Below are 15600 nucleotides of genomic sequence, written 5' to 3'. Positions count from 1 at the left end.
AGGGCACGTTTCTTTCAGATAGAGAAGAGCTGATGAGGGACAATCCCCATCTGGCACGGAAAAAAAAAAAAAAAAAGCTTGAGTCTACAATGGAAGCAAATGGACTGCTAACCACATCAGCTCTGGTCAGCAGCTTAGAGTCATAACCTGGAACAACGTGGACATGGTTCACAGGCTGCAGGTGCTGCAAAGCTTGCAGGGTGAGAGCTTCCACGGCTATGGAGTAAGAAGAGAGCCTTAGAAGTACTTTTCCCACTGCCAACACAATTGGTTTAGATTTGCTCTGTGGCATTGCTGCCTGGCATCAATATCAGTCAGCACTTTGCTTTCTATATTGATAGAAAGAGATTCCTTTGCCAAGTCACATTAACCACAATGCCTGCATTTACTGCAAAGTTACTCAGGAGCCCTGTTTTTCTTGTTGCTAGCTGTGCTTGTTCTTCATCATTTTATCAGCTGGCTGCCACTGTTGCTATTCCAACAGACTGCTGAACCTGGAGCACAATCTATCATTTGATACCATTTTGAGTCTCCTGAGCTAATTCATCAGCCTGCAGCAGCATTTGCCGTCTTAGAAAAGAAAGGGCAAAGTCAGTTCAGGGATTAAGGAAAGACTGAGCATTTTACTGCAAAGGAAGATCAATAGAGGGTTTTACCACCAGGTATTAATGTTCTTTTCTGAGAAACTGACCATCTGGTTCAAAGAAAACCCCACCCTGTCTTGCCCTGAAAAGTTCACAAGGTGCATAATGACACTCTGACACTACGTACACCACTTCCCCTTCAGGAACAGGATTCATTTCTGCTGTTCAAACAGGCTACTGAGTTCACCCAGCAAAAACTCCCATCAACTGCTGTACTTCAGTTTGTCGATGTCTGCCAACAGCACTATCTTTCTGCTAAACCCTGCTGAGCAAATACACAGGCCTCACCCACTGTCCCTCAAATGCTTCAGGAAAACCACACGCTAAAACTGGTGCGCAAGGAAAATGATGTCGAGAGCCGGTAGAACTTCATATTGTCTGCTCCATGGAAAGGATGTCTTCAGAAGGGGGATTCCATCAGCAACAGCAACAAAGCAGAGGAAGGTGTGTTGTTTTTTCACGTGTATTCTAAGATACCCTGTGATGGAACAGATTAGGGACAAAAATCTTCCCAACATCTGAAATCGAAGTGCTGAACGAGAAACAAACAGGATTCACCAGGTCAACAGGATAAAGCTTCACCTTGTGTTGATAATACAGCAATTTAGCATTGCTGATATTGCGTGCAAAGTTCCCAGACAACACTTCCGATCAGGGTACGAGAAACCATACGGGAAACATGGCGTTTCTATCCCATCTTGAAAACTGATATTGAACTTAGTAGAAATCTATTAGACTGACATCCATTTTTAAAGGATAATTAATAAACTAGGCTGCATCTCTTACTTTCTTTGTGCAAAGAAAAAAAGTGGGAAAATAAATGTTTTCCTTAAGCATATTTTGACCGTGAAAAATCCTTGAGCACAGCAAAACTTCAAAATCTGCATGTGAGAACACACAGTCTTCACAAGCAGCTGCGTTATTAAATACCTTTGCCAAAATCAACCAATATATCAAAGCATAGCTGAAAACATTTTTGTACGCTTCTGAAGAAACTGAGAGGTTTGGACAGCAGCTGCAGGTCATGTGTATTTGAACCCAAGATGGCTCTGAAACGATAGTATAGTTCATTTCTATTTGCTACGAGTATGTTTAGCAAGTTACCATTTAATGTGCACTGCTCCAGAAATTTTTCAGAAGTTCAGCCAAGAACGGACTCAGCTAGGGAACAGAGGCTTTATTTTAGAGATACAGAGAGAATTGACAATTGCAAGGAAGTGAATTTTCCAACAGCAGGGTGTAGATGGTGAGAGAGAGAGGAAGAAACGCAGAGGGACAGCCTTTGCTCCCCTCCAACCAGGACTCACACAGACAAAACGGTTGTGCTGGGCCGGCACACAGTCAGAAACAGTCTCGGACAAAACAGCTGAATCAGCAACTAAAATCCTGGTGACCTCTGTAGCAGCAGCAGCCTGGACCCAAAATTAATCATTTTGAACCCAGTACACACCATTAAACATCATCTATTTCCTCTGTTGAGAACTATGGTTAATATTTATCACTGACACGCTGTTCATATATTTCAAGGATCCTCCTCAGAACTTGCAGCTGATCTGACAAAAGGACCCGACACTCCTTTGGGACGCATATTCATTAAGAAATCATTAAGCACGCCTGTGAACTAATGCTGCAGTTCTCCAGAAGTGCTATAACCGTACCCCTGTATACACAACTGTAGCGCCAGCCCTTTAGACTATTTTGCAGTCCTTTCAGCCAGTAACGTAACATGCGAAGCGAAGTCTGGGAAGCATTTACTGAGCTACCTAAAACAACATCGCTAGGACTCAGCCAAACTGTAATAAACCTCAAGGCGAGATGTCAAGTTGTCTCAGTTCAACCTCTGAAGTTCAAGGACAAAAGAAAACAACCTCCAGAATAACCCTACTAGAGTTTTAAAAAGAAGGAATAGAAAAATATTTACCATCTTCAGAGTTCATTTTTCATTTTAACTTGCTCGTTTTGTGGTTTTGTTTATCAGCTGAACAGAGAAAAGATAACAGTGCTACTGTCAGAAACTGAGAACTGGGACTTTGCTTCAAACGTGGATGGGCAAAACATTTCCTGAGCTAAATGGCTGATCGAGTTGAAAGAGATTTGCCAGAAACTTTACCATAAATTATAAACCTTACTGACGTTTCTGTTCAATGTCTTTTTCTGCAGGTCTACTGCCTTGCACTTGGCTTAGTTTGAAAGTTAAGCGTGTCCTTCAGGTCAAGGAAAATATTAATCTCACAGAGCAATCATTAAAAAGAAAAGCTTATTTCTCATAAGGGAAACCTTCCTGGTATGAACTATCTCAGAAGAGAACTGCTCTTTAACCTGGTCGAGGAAAGGACTGCTTTACAGATCTGTACAGAAAAACATTTACAGAAGTACAAGTTTCCCAAAACTCTAGGTTTCTGTGACGTGAATTTGCTTTGCTAAATCATTTTGGATTGGGAAATCTTCACGTTTCATTATTATACACAAGCTATTAGTATTGCTGTGTATTTCTCTCTTTTTAAGCCATCTTCCCCATTCTCAATACCTGTGGATTTTATGCTGCTGACACGGAAGGAGCAATACCAACAGCCTGATCCTGCATAAGCCATTTGCTCTCAAAGCTGGCACAAAATTTCACGTTACCTCTCCCAACCCAGGAACTAACACTGGAAGTTTTAACGTGGTCTCAAAACCACTGTTATGAATCCTTTGTTGCACCCGTTACGAAGGCATACACAATACATGTAAGAGTTGGGGCATTTCTGCTGCACTAAGACATGTGCTGGGCTCTCCTCTGCGTGCAGACCAGGACACCCACGGACACGCGCTGGGCCCGCGCCGCTTTGACCAGTGCTTAGGAAAGTGCTGAGGTGCACTGCTCTGCAGCTGCCTTTAGCACGTCACCACACCGAACTACTGTGGCATGGGCATGAATGAAGCCAGCGGTCTTTCAGAAAAGAGCTAAAACAAAACAGACTTTGAATAAGGCTCGCGTTTCAATCCAGGAGAAGAAGATCCTGGGTCCAGGCTGCAGTCTTTGTAGCGCTCACACCATCTGCAGAGTTGTTGCACTAGCACAGTCTGAGCACAGTTGTACAGACTGTGGTGTTTTTTTTTCTTTTCCTTTTTTTTTTTTTTGCTTTAATTTCAAGTGTTTTAGTTAACAGTTCTGATACCTGAGAATATATCTGTGATATATATACACAGATACCTGAGATATATCTCATTTCTTGTGGTAAAACAGGGAATTAACTGGAAGACACCTTTTTTTCTTTTTTCCCTTTTTAAATTACAAAAGGTACAGAAAAAACAGCCTTAAAAAAAAAAAAACAGCATCTAAGTCAAATTTCTTATGAACACAGATATTATATAATTTCCTCAGCTCTACACAACACATTACCTACCTTCCCAACCAAATACACCACCAACTTTGCATTTATTAAATTACTTTATCTTTGAATGTTTTATTTCCTTGAAAAGAAAAAATTAAGCCAGAAGACATTTTTATTAAATTTGTGCAATCACACTTCTAGATGCAGATTAAGCAGATGCAAGGTGCCGCTGAATAGCTATCACATCTACCATGTTTTAGAAATAGTGTTTTCTCAGTCAAATGATTAAATCGTATCAACTTCTCCACTTCCATCTATGAGGGATCACTTCTGGCTTTTTAGCCCTCATAATGTCTTATCGATAACATGACAACTCTTCCCCAACATGCCTCACCCACACAGAAACCTGCTTTATATCTGAATCTAGACCCATACGATATGCAGACCGTGCTATCAGAGAATCTGTGCATTATTTTTCAAATATCTCAGAAAAATTCTCAGATCTCACACTCGCCCATCACTCATCACAACAGACACAAAGAAAAACATATTCAAAATATTTGCAGCTCTCCGGTTCATATTCATCTCCCAGAAGTCGGACACTTCAGGTATCAAAGGTTCCCATGCAAATCTGATCCACCTGATAGCATTTGAAGGAAATAATTCACTAACCCTTTCTCCAGGAAGCTGAAGCCAGGAAAACAGTAATTCAGAATTCAAAAACAAGACAAAAAAGCATATTTCCAAAACCTCTGAGGCTGCTAACACAGAGAGAGACACTTGGTAGTACAGTAAGCCACCTCGGTGATCCTGGGTTTTCTTACTCGGTAAGGTCATTAACTACATTTAAATAAACAACGATCAAGCAAAGCATTAAACACACTGCAACTTCCACCTATTAAAGCTAAAGCTGCCTTACAGAATTATAAGCTATTTTCAATGCTACAGCAAGAGAACAAGGGGCAGAAAGAAAACAGTATTCTGAAATGAAAGTGGGGGTCAACATCCTGTTCTCGTATTTCACACATCAGAAGACAAGCTTTGATTTCCAGCACAAACTTATTTTCAGACCACAGGACAGGAGGCAAAATAAATTCTTCAACAGCTCTTAGTCAGGGGGCTCAGCAGTCCCTGTTTTACAGAGTCCAGAAAGAAAAATGCATCTAAAACTGGGAAAACTTTTCATATGTGCCTCTAAAGTAGCTGACCAGGCTCCAGTAGGCAAAGGGAACATAGAAATGAAATGTCTCAGTGTAGCCCACCATGGAGCAGACCTCAGTACCAGCTAATTCGAAGAAAATTATTCTGTAACGGTAAATCTGGTAATGGAGCAGTAACATGCTTACTTCTCAACACTACTGCCTACTACTGAAGCAAAGAAAAGCAGTTTTCTCTAAAGGTGGCAGAATGTGTTCTACTTAGAAGGAAGGGTTGGAAATCAAAAGCTTTCATCTGCAAAGCAAGCCAAAGAAAGAATTAGTCACTTTTTCAAAGTGCTTGGAGTTTTTCAAAGGAAAGCTACCACCTGTAACTCAAAGACACTGCTGGTAGCAATACCTTCACTAGGGAACAACTGAAATACCACTTTCAGAACAAGCCTTTTTTAGTATTTTAGACACTCTACCATCCAGTTCTGTATGGAAAGGCACGTCAGAGAGAAAACCAAATGGTATGTACATAGGAAGGAATGTGAACAGTCTCTGAGCTTTCAACTATTAACTAAGGGTTTTAGCAATGTGAAGAATGGAAGTTAACACAAACATCCTTGTAATGCACTAACAAACTTCTCCGCTCTAGTACTGGTAACAGCTAATTTAACTACAGAAAACATTTAAAGCAGTGCAACGATGAGCCAAAATCACTGCAATGTTTTCCAATTTAGCAAGTATATAGTGACACAAGGGAAGTCTGTGATTTTGAGGACTGTTAGTGTGTTACAGCGTACTGATGTTTGATGCGAGCATTCCAAGTGTCAGGTTGAACGGCTTTCCTCCACAAAATGTAGTTGTATAGCTATATCTTGAAAAGGAGTCTCCACTGCCTCAATGGTTTGGTTATGAAAAAGTTAGTGGTCAGTAACTGCCTGTAAAATGGAAGGTAAATAGGAAGTTCTTGCAAAGTAGAAGATCGAACAGGAACATTAGCACATGAATTTCAACTTGCCAATTAAAGTATGATTGGATGTTTTACAGATCTGTTCAGCATTTACACTTCATCCACTGCCATCTGCAATGCCTAATAATAAAGGCAATGACAAGCATTTTAAAGAGCATTGTATCTATTTTAAATTTATTCTGACAAATAACTAAGTACAATTATTTTATTATTATAGCACAAATTAGCTATTCTTCCTAGCATCTGATGGCAAATTACAGAAGGTTTTCACTTACTCTGCCTCTACTGTTTTTTATATCTGTATGGAAAAAAGGAAATAAGCTTCAGATTTATTAAATGAGCAACCGAAAAAAAATGAAGTTGTTTTTGTGCACTTTCGGTTGAGAAACATTTAAGCTTCCTGGACAAGTCAATTTCTGTATGTCTTACTAAACCGAGAAATCCTCAGTGCATGCATAGTGCCGTGCATGGGAAATCCATGATGAAGTCCAAGATGAAAGTTTTCTAACATCATGGTTCATAACAGTTTGAATACAAGCCAGAATACTACTGGTGCATAATCAGAGAGCTTCTAAGCTTTAGGAGACTTACTTTTACTTATGGGCTCTTCAGATTCACTCCACTTAGCTTTAAAGAGTTAACTTTTCATAAAGGAGACCAAAGTAATGGCTGTCTTTTTTTTTTTTTTTTTTTTGCCATTGCAAAGCTAAAATGTCAGCTCTGAAATGTCATTTACTGCATATCACATTCTATCTTTAGCAGCTTTTCCAGTAGCTTTTACACAGATTGCACATATGGTACAAAAAACCTCCACAATTTGCTGTTCTATGAGAGTAGAACTATGTTCCCTGTATATATATATATATGGAAAAAAAAATAAAAACAGAAAACAAAAAACCCACCACCAACAAAACCCACAAACAATGCCTTTAGACTTACTGCTTACTCTTTCTACTTATGATTTACAAACACAGTATAAAACCATGTAAGACTGATAAGCTAAAATGTCAGACCAGTTTAATTCCCAAGAAATAATGGTTTTGTCATTTCTAGCATAGGAAAGTTTTAAACACTAGTTAAGCAAGTTGTGAGGTTTACATCATTTCCTTTAGGAAAATTACACAAATCTCTGCTAAAATATTTGTTTTTGTTAGTGTACCTAAAGCTTTCCCTCTCATAATTAACCATCTCCTCTTACCTCATAGTTTCTTTTCCAAACAGCGTGTGTAGCTTTCTATCACGTACAGCTTGTTCACTTTTTAAACTGATATGGCAGAACATTGACTAGATTTGCATTTTAACATTTAACCATTCACTCATTGCTACAATTGGTTTCCACGATTAACAAATAGCACAACTGAATCTCAGGAAACTCAGACCTATTTCCCCAATCCACAAAAGTTTACCACATAAATCAGAACAAGAAAATTAACTTATTTATGCCTATTTAGGGTCTTATTATACTTTTCTATTACATCAAAACACGAGGACAGACATACTAACAACCCTAAAATGGCTGAACGCAACAGGAATACAGAGTATGAAGACATTTAGAAATTAAAAAATGCAGCCCCTATGACTCCACAAAACAAAAACCCTACAAACCAAATTAACAAAATTAGAAAATTCTACCCAGCACAACAGATGGTTTTTTTGTAAGCGACACTCCATGTTTTACAAAAGCAACTGAAAACAAATTTGACATTACCTGCATCTTCTAAAAAATACTGCACAGCCATCAGCACCTTTCCCTGAGGTTGTAGATCAAGCTGTGAAAAGAAAGATACCAACAGTGAAGCATGTGGCTGACTGAAACTCTCAGGAATTTACACAGCTCTTTCTAGGGAATCAAAGTGTAATATTCAGTAACTATTGGATTACAATCCTCTTCTATATCTCACTGCTGCAGCTGAACCAGGTGCTTTTATTCTATTGTTTTTGCTAGTATGCTGCATTGCTTTGATGTCTACCCAAAAGTTCATTGCAGTCCAAGTTCACATTGTTTTTGCATGTTCCTTTCCCTTTTCTGCAAAGACGTTTGTCAGCACCTATTTTTACTTTTCATAAATTCAATTTGCACAGGAACTTAGTTTTTAAAGTCTATACAATGCCGTGTGTGTTTATTGACAGCACAAACCACAGACATACCAAATACCATTGCCTATCATCATAAAAATAGTGGTGGTATCAAAATTTATTTTGTTTTCCCACTAGACTATCACACATGGTTTCTCTGGAATGTCCTACAGACCAGCATCATTACAAAGCTCCCTACAGCAAAAAGAAATGCCTTTTAAGCCAGTTCCTGGGCTCAGAGAGCAACCACTAATGCTTAACCTGCTGCCTTCCTACAAAGTAGGAAGTTATTAAGCTTGAAAGACTCTGATTCAGTCTTCACTTTAGCAAAGAGCAAAGTACCACTGGGTTAATAACAAATTGGTGAATGCAACTTGGAAAAAACAAGAAAAATTAAAATAGATATATCTCCATAAATCTTACTGCCCTAGTGGGATACTGCCTAGGCTATTTATTTATTTCATTTTAAGGCACTGTCTGACACTCAGAAACATTTGCCTAACAAAGTTTACAGAAAGCAAAGACTTCAGTTACAGCTACTACTGACTTTCTCTCTGTACACAAAACCAACCTTACAGGCTATGAAAAGTGAACTGATATCTCTTCTGGGCATGATGGTAGGTCCAAGCCATGACTGAGCTTGTTTAGGAGGAAGTTTAATGCTGACGGTGACTATATGGTACCTGCCCTGTGGGTAATACGCAGAGGATTTCAAAACACTGAACTGACTAGACTAAAACTGATCACTTTTAGTTTTAACCATTCCTCTGAATAATTGCTCATCCCAGAATTCAAGTTAAGGTGGGAAAAAACTTGTAGTTTCAGAATGTAACAGTTGAACACGAAGTAGTGAGATATTACTGACCCAGCAAAATCTGTAAGCACCTTCAATATTAAACGTCCCTTTAAGTTGTCGTCTCCCCACCCCACCCCCCAGGATCTGCTTGCTGAGATAAGACTTGCACGTACTCGGAGCAAAATCTTGCTACTTACAGCAAAAACGGACTTGAAAGAGAATAGGTCTTTTTTGTTTGTTTGTTTTGTTTTTAAAGAAGTATTTCCATACTATGTGAAGCAATAACTGGGTACTCCCTCTCTCCCTCTGAAACTCCTACCTAGCATTCAGGAAGAGATACCATTCGTATATCCATCCCCTTCCAAGTGGGGACCAGCATTGTCAATTGTATGAGCAAGATGACTCATCAAGTTGTCTACCTGTTGCTACCTGCTCATCCTGCTTTAGCTCGACCAACAAAAAGGTCTCCTGAAGTGTTCTGGGCAAATTCAGCAACACTCCAGTCCAGGCTTTGAATATGAGACTACACATGAGATTTTAAGGACACCTGCTTGTATTTAGCAAATATTACCTTTGCATTACCCATACTCCAAATACAGAGTTTGTCAGTTCCTGTAGTACCAAATACATGTACTTTTTGTGCAAAGTGTCTGGAGTACAACTTTACGTACAACTGGATGTTGGGCAATACTATAGCACCTAACCACCCAGCTAGACAGCTCTCACCCAAATCATGGGATATCCAGATATTCCTCTCTGAGTCTTCTTTCTGCATTTTGAGAAATGTTATCTATTCAGGCCACTAATTAGAGTTGCTTCAAAATTTGATACAATTCTGTGGGACATTAATGCCTCATCACACTTCCACAATGCTCTCACAAGGGTCTGAACAACTTCAACACAAAATTGTGTTTATTTAACATGTTTAAGGATTTAAAGTATATTTTAAGGATTTTAAGTATATTTAAGGATTTTATAAAAGACATATCATTAAAACCTTAATTCATTGAGAAATCATTGCAACACATCAACTGAATGAATGAAATTTTATGTTTAATGTTTCAGATTTCTTGGTTCAGGGTTTTGATCCTTCCTGTCACTTACTCCTCTCGATATAAAATAGAAAATATTTTATGTTCTTAACTTCCTTTTTATTTAATGTTTATGGTAGTAATTGAAAGACATTCACACACAATTATTTAGCAGTTGTTCTTTGGGTTTATGTACTTTGACAGATAAGATACGATTAAAACAGAGTGGGCATTAAAAAATGCCCATTTCAGCAGCATTAACCCAAGTAAAATTTTCTGTAAAAATAAATTTGTAAAATAGGAATTCTAAACTGAAATGCCTTGAAATCAGCTTCACTTTTCTTCACATTTGGATGAATCACAATGATCAGATCCAATTTAAACATTTGCTAATTGCTGCAATGACTGTTAAGCTTTTTGAAATAGGCTCTCAGTGTGACTTACATCAGTATTTCAAATACCAAAGCCGTTGATTTTATTGTCAGTTTCTTGAACTTTGATTGTACATTGCTAAATTAATTGTCTTACAAACTCCTGCCACACATGCTAAAGAGATTGAACACTCACAGGCATAAGGTCTCTGTTCAGTTTGAAAGAAGCATAACCAGGTCGGCAGGTTTAAGAAATTAAACTTTTCCCTTACCCAGAACTCTGCTTTGCCGTTGCCTTTCTTGCACCGCTCTGCCAGGACTGACACACCTACAGTCACTTCAGATAATGGCTCTTCTGCTGCTTTCATGAGAACGATCTGAATCACACGTCCTTCATAAATGTGGGCATCAAAAGTTGATTTCCATTCTGGATACATAGTGGGTTTCTTCTGAACCAAAGTTTTTCCTCTCTCTGAAAGCCACACACAAAATAAGAGAAAATTGTAAAATCAAAAGGCAAAGTTCACCCTGACAAACAGGGCATGCAAAGGCAGTGAAGGTGTTAATGTGCAGCCCAAGAGACCAGGAGGGACAAATCCCATTATGGAATTCAGAAGCGGGTTTAGTTATTTGCATCTTGACAGGGAATATTTGCATGTCTGCTTTTTGGCATCAATCTCCATCATGGGCCATCTGATCATACTGAATACCTACCGCTAGAAGATAAATTAAGACAGATCTTAGGTTGACTTCAGTTTAAATTGATACTAGTGGCTGAGAGATGAAAAGCTTCACATTTCATTAATCCACACCCAAGTTATCCCAACATTTCACTTCTATTCATAAGCAAGTCACTTCATTGACATTGCACTCTCTCTGCCATGTTTGCCACTTTTTAAATGGTATTACAAGGCTTTATCAGTCTTCTCTAGCACATGCAGACCAGACCCTGCATACCTAAAGAATAAGGAAAAGACTGAAAGAACCTCAAAATAAATCTTTTTTTTCCATCTAACATTTACCTAGTTTCCCGTAAGAACATCTCTACAGACTCTTTCCTTCAAGTCTTATAATGCCACACTATTCTTATTAGCTAGATTATGATTTTTCTAATATACAATTTCTATCACTCTTGCTACCAGTCAACGTAATTTCTTCCTGTCTTTACCTTAGTGCACCAATCAGCTGTTTTCTGTCCCTATCTATAACAAGATTCAGCCTATTTCTTGACCCGAGTCTCTCAGTAGTCCCATCAACACACCCAAAATGATACAGCCTCCCAAGCAACCACATCCAGTTTTTCACTCTGACTCTGGTACACGATGCCACCTCCTCAGTGTTGCTCTGATTTGCTCCCGAGCCTATTACTCCCCATTTGTACGCAGGTAGCTGAATATCATTTTGTACATTCTGTACAGTTTCTGCTACTTATCAAGATTATTTGCTGCAATGAAAGTGCTTTCTAAATTCCTCTCCAGCTCTGAATGATCCATTTTTTTCTTCGTAAGTGTGTAACCTGTTCTTATGATATCAAGGCAGTAACAAAGCAGATTAAATAGCTTGACCCTTCTTCAACAAGCTGCAGTGTGATATGCCTCCTAAAATGCAATCAAATTTTCATTCACTTCAATGAGGGAAGAATTAGATGCATCTTATGAAAAAAAAAAAAAAAAAAAAAAAACACGAAAAAACCACCACTTCCTGGAAACTCAAGGCAAAGTCTGCATTCATTCAGTAATAACTTGCTCAATACCCTTTGCTCGATTGCGCTGCGCTATCCAAATGAGAGTAACAAGTAGCATCCTTTTACTTCTTTATTAGGGAATGCCTGCCAACAACAGCATTACAAATTACAACTTTCGCAAGCACACCCAACTCTGCTTGCCAAAAGGCATTCTAAAATGCTCACAAACAGCCACCTGAGGACCTCCACCATTTCACAGAAAACTTGACCATTCCTCCTCTACTCAGTCAAAAGCTTTTATCTGGAAATTGGGGAACTTTGCAGACAGAAAACAAAAAAAAACAAACACAAAAAAAAACCAAATTCTTAGTGATCCAAACCTACTTCCAGAGCCTTGTACTTGGTATTCATAGCTATGGAATAATTTGTAAATATTATGGTGAAAATATATAGAGAAAATTCAAAGAGAACATCATTTAGAGATTATTAAAATGGCCAATAAAGGCAAGGGGGAATTAAGGGCGGGCTGACTGCACAACAAGGGTTTTACATGAGCCTATTTTTTGGATTGCTAAAGCTATACCCTCTCATCATAAAGGCACACTTCAGCCATCATCCTTGGGAACATGAAAAATTGCAGCTATTTGCAGAACCTTTGACAGTAATTCACAGTTTGCAGAAGCAGCAGCAGTTTACAGACATGTCGCTAATACTTTTTGTTGGATTTTTAGAGGCGAGAACTATTTCAGTCCATCCACAGAAGTCTCCCTATTCTCATATCCCAATTAAGATCTGTTTTGAGCAGTTACTATACATGTTCTTACCTCACATAGAGCTAAAAGAAGTTGCCTGAATTACTGGCAACAATTTCCAGCCTGACCATGCTGCTTTTGTAATTAAAATCATACCAATCAAGACTTGTCATGGATCACAACATCTGACTGAAAATGAACACTTCAGTCTCAGAAAAGAACAGCCTTTAAAAAGACTTTTCCTACCCCTTCTGAATCCAGGCATCCTTTATTTCTCTGCTAACACTAGTGGCTTCAAAATACTTGACATGTTTGCAAATTGGCTTAATGCCTAATCATTAGGCAAATTATTTTCTTCTTATATGATAAGCTTTTCCTCAATCATGCTTCAGCATGCAAATCCAACTGAAGTTATTATTCCAGATCTTGTCAAACTGATAATGGGTGCATCAATTTCTTTTCCTGAGCGCCTCCCTTCCCCAGTCAGTCACCACTCAGGTTCATAGCACCCTTCTCCCCCACTTTTCAGTGCTTCAATGATACATGCAAGCAGAGAAGAGAAATGGTGGGATGATTACACTTGTCAGGAGACATAAGCTGCAAAATTTTAAAGGGAATTTATTTAGACCACTTCCACCTCTCCATACATTGCAACAGGAACAACACTTTGAGCACCAGTTCTTTAGAGGCTCTCCCAACACACAAAGAAACAGCTGCTTTGGAGCCTTTATCTAAACAAAAAGGAGATAGCTCAATCATGTTGTGAGGAAGAAGAAAATTCACCCCTTTTCTGCATTCTGTGGCATTTTGTGAAGCCCTAAAGACATAAGGCAGGATTTAAAAGGCTCCGTCTGATCCTGTACAGCAATTCCTAGGCTTTTCTCTCATCCTGTTTAGCTACAGTGACATATTTTAGGTAAATCTCTGAAACTATTACAAAGCTTTTGACCAGATTCTGTGAAGAAGTGGTCTTCGAAGACTTAGGGCCTGATGAATACGGAGATGCTAACAAGACCTTGGGCGCAAGTCATTCCAAGCAAAATGCCTCAGTTACTATTGTAACCAATTATGTTTCTCATTAATACACCCATCCTCTAAGTCAATACAAACAGTGTACTGCTCTATGCTTGAGGAGGGTATTCTTCAACCTGTTGCAGCTCAGATCCCTTTTCATGGCACTCCACTACACAACTATCTTCCTTGCAGAGCACTTGTGAGTGCAGTCTGCTTCTTGCAGAACTGGAGAGAACAATGCTTTATTTTGCAAACCTACATCATACAAAACTCGCAATGCACCTTAACTTGTGCAAAAGTGACATTTCAACTGTTTCAGCTGCTTCACCACGTGTTTTGTGAATAGTTATGTGTTGTTGGTGAAGCGGGAGACAAGAAAGGTTGGACTTCATACTACCAAGTGCTGAGCACTCTTGCTGCAGGACAAGAAAGTTCTAATTAAGAAGCTTAATTTTATGTAGGGGGTAGAAACAACAGTCGTTGTTATTTCTTGCATTCTGAAAGAAAAGCCTGTGTTGAAGTGCTTGGTGTGACAGGAACAGCAGCACTCGTTACTACTCACAGCCTAAGAGGGATTGCAGTATTTCTCAACAGTTTATTCATACTCAGAAAAGCATCACCTGTAGTCAATGCCTCCTTCATCTTGATAGCACAGAAAGGCTGTAGTTGTTCCCCTTGATTCTGCACAGGTCCCAGCTCAAATGAGTTGAAAGATATCCTTAAGAAGGGGGCCATTGTTCACAGCAATGCTGATGCACACCTATGTGGAAAGAATAGAATAAAAGACTTGGTCTGAGACACGGGAGAAAGCAATACACAGTTCTCAGCCATCATAACCAACACAACGCATCCACTGAAGTCTGCAAGTCTTAAATTTGCATTTGAGATCATAAACTTAAGTAAAACTGGCATGTATTGAAACAAAAAACATCACGTTTGATCAAAGACTGAACTTAAGACCCACTTTTAACTGTATCCTGTTAAAAATAAGTAGTATTTATACCTTTGACTTAGACCTTCCTCAGTTTTTAATTGGCTGAGACCCTACTCATTAACAGACACAGTTACATGGACACTCTTATTAAAGAAGTAGTTCACAAACTAAGAGACAGATTAGAACTCAAGTGGACAAACTGCATGCATTTCTTAACACATTGATGATCCTTTGATTTTTAATTATGGAGTTTTGTTACTATAAAAAACTAGGTTTTTGAGCCACTTGTATCATAGAATGTTTATATTTAAGTATCATTCAGTATGTTGGAACTTAAAGCTACATTGTATAAGTGTTTAGAAAAAAACCAAACCATCATGACTGGACCAAGGGCTGGGTTGGGAAACAAAAAGTGAGGAAGAATGGTTTTGTCTGTTCCACACATCCCTTTCCCAATCTCTCTCATAATGCAAGGTGCCACAAATACAAGCAAAATTTATCTCTTAAAACTGTTTTTATATATATACACTTTTTTTTTCCTTTGGGTGTATAAGGTTTTATTTTTCAGTTCCTACACAACCTCAAAAAGCTTCAGAATACCTAGATGCTTCAATTGCAAATCAAATCACAAAAAAAATGCCCTTGTTAATTATATTTATAAAGATTATCCAAGAAACTATTGAACTATACACATAACTTCTGGACACTGCAGCAAAAAGCACTACTAGCTGTACAGTAAGGGTAACATGTTCTTAAGCATGATCAAGTAATTGCACTGCATATAACTACTTGGTCAACATTAACAGACCGAGTAATTGGTTCGTACATCATGAGTTCATGCTACTTTTTTTCCACTTAGACACAATGAG

The 15600-nt window shown here is 38.6% G+C and overlaps 1 protein-coding gene across 9 annotated transcripts in view; it reads right to left on the bottom strand.

Moving 5' to 3' along the window:
* The window catches only part of PRKCD (protein kinase C delta), a 68135-nt gene that overhangs the window by 15569 nt on the left and 36966 nt on the right, over positions 1 to 15600 (bottom strand). For all 9 annotated transcript variants that reach the window (XM_040568254.1, XM_040568255.1, XM_040568256.1 and 6 more), the window contains 3 exons: positions 14418 to 14557; positions 10620 to 10819; positions 7782 to 7842 (listed from right to left, as the gene is read on the bottom strand). In XM_040568254.1, coding sequence (XP_040424188.1) covers positions 7782 to 7842; positions 10620 to 10819; positions 14418 to 14532 — 376 coding nt within the window. In that variant the 5' untranslated portion in view covers positions 14533 to 14557. The remainder of the gene's footprint in view (positions 1 to 7781; positions 7843 to 10619; positions 10820 to 14417; positions 14558 to 15600) is intronic.

This window comes from Cygnus olor, chromosome 10, assembly GCF_009769625.2.
Source record: "Cygnus olor isolate bCygOlo1 chromosome 10, bCygOlo1.pri.v2, whole genome shotgun sequence".
In the NCBI taxonomy this organism is placed as follows: Eukaryota; Metazoa; Chordata; class Aves; order Anseriformes; family Anatidae; genus Cygnus; species Cygnus olor.
The sequence above is the reverse complement of the archived record's forward strand: the minus strand, read 5'-3'. Positions and strand labels throughout refer to the sequence as shown.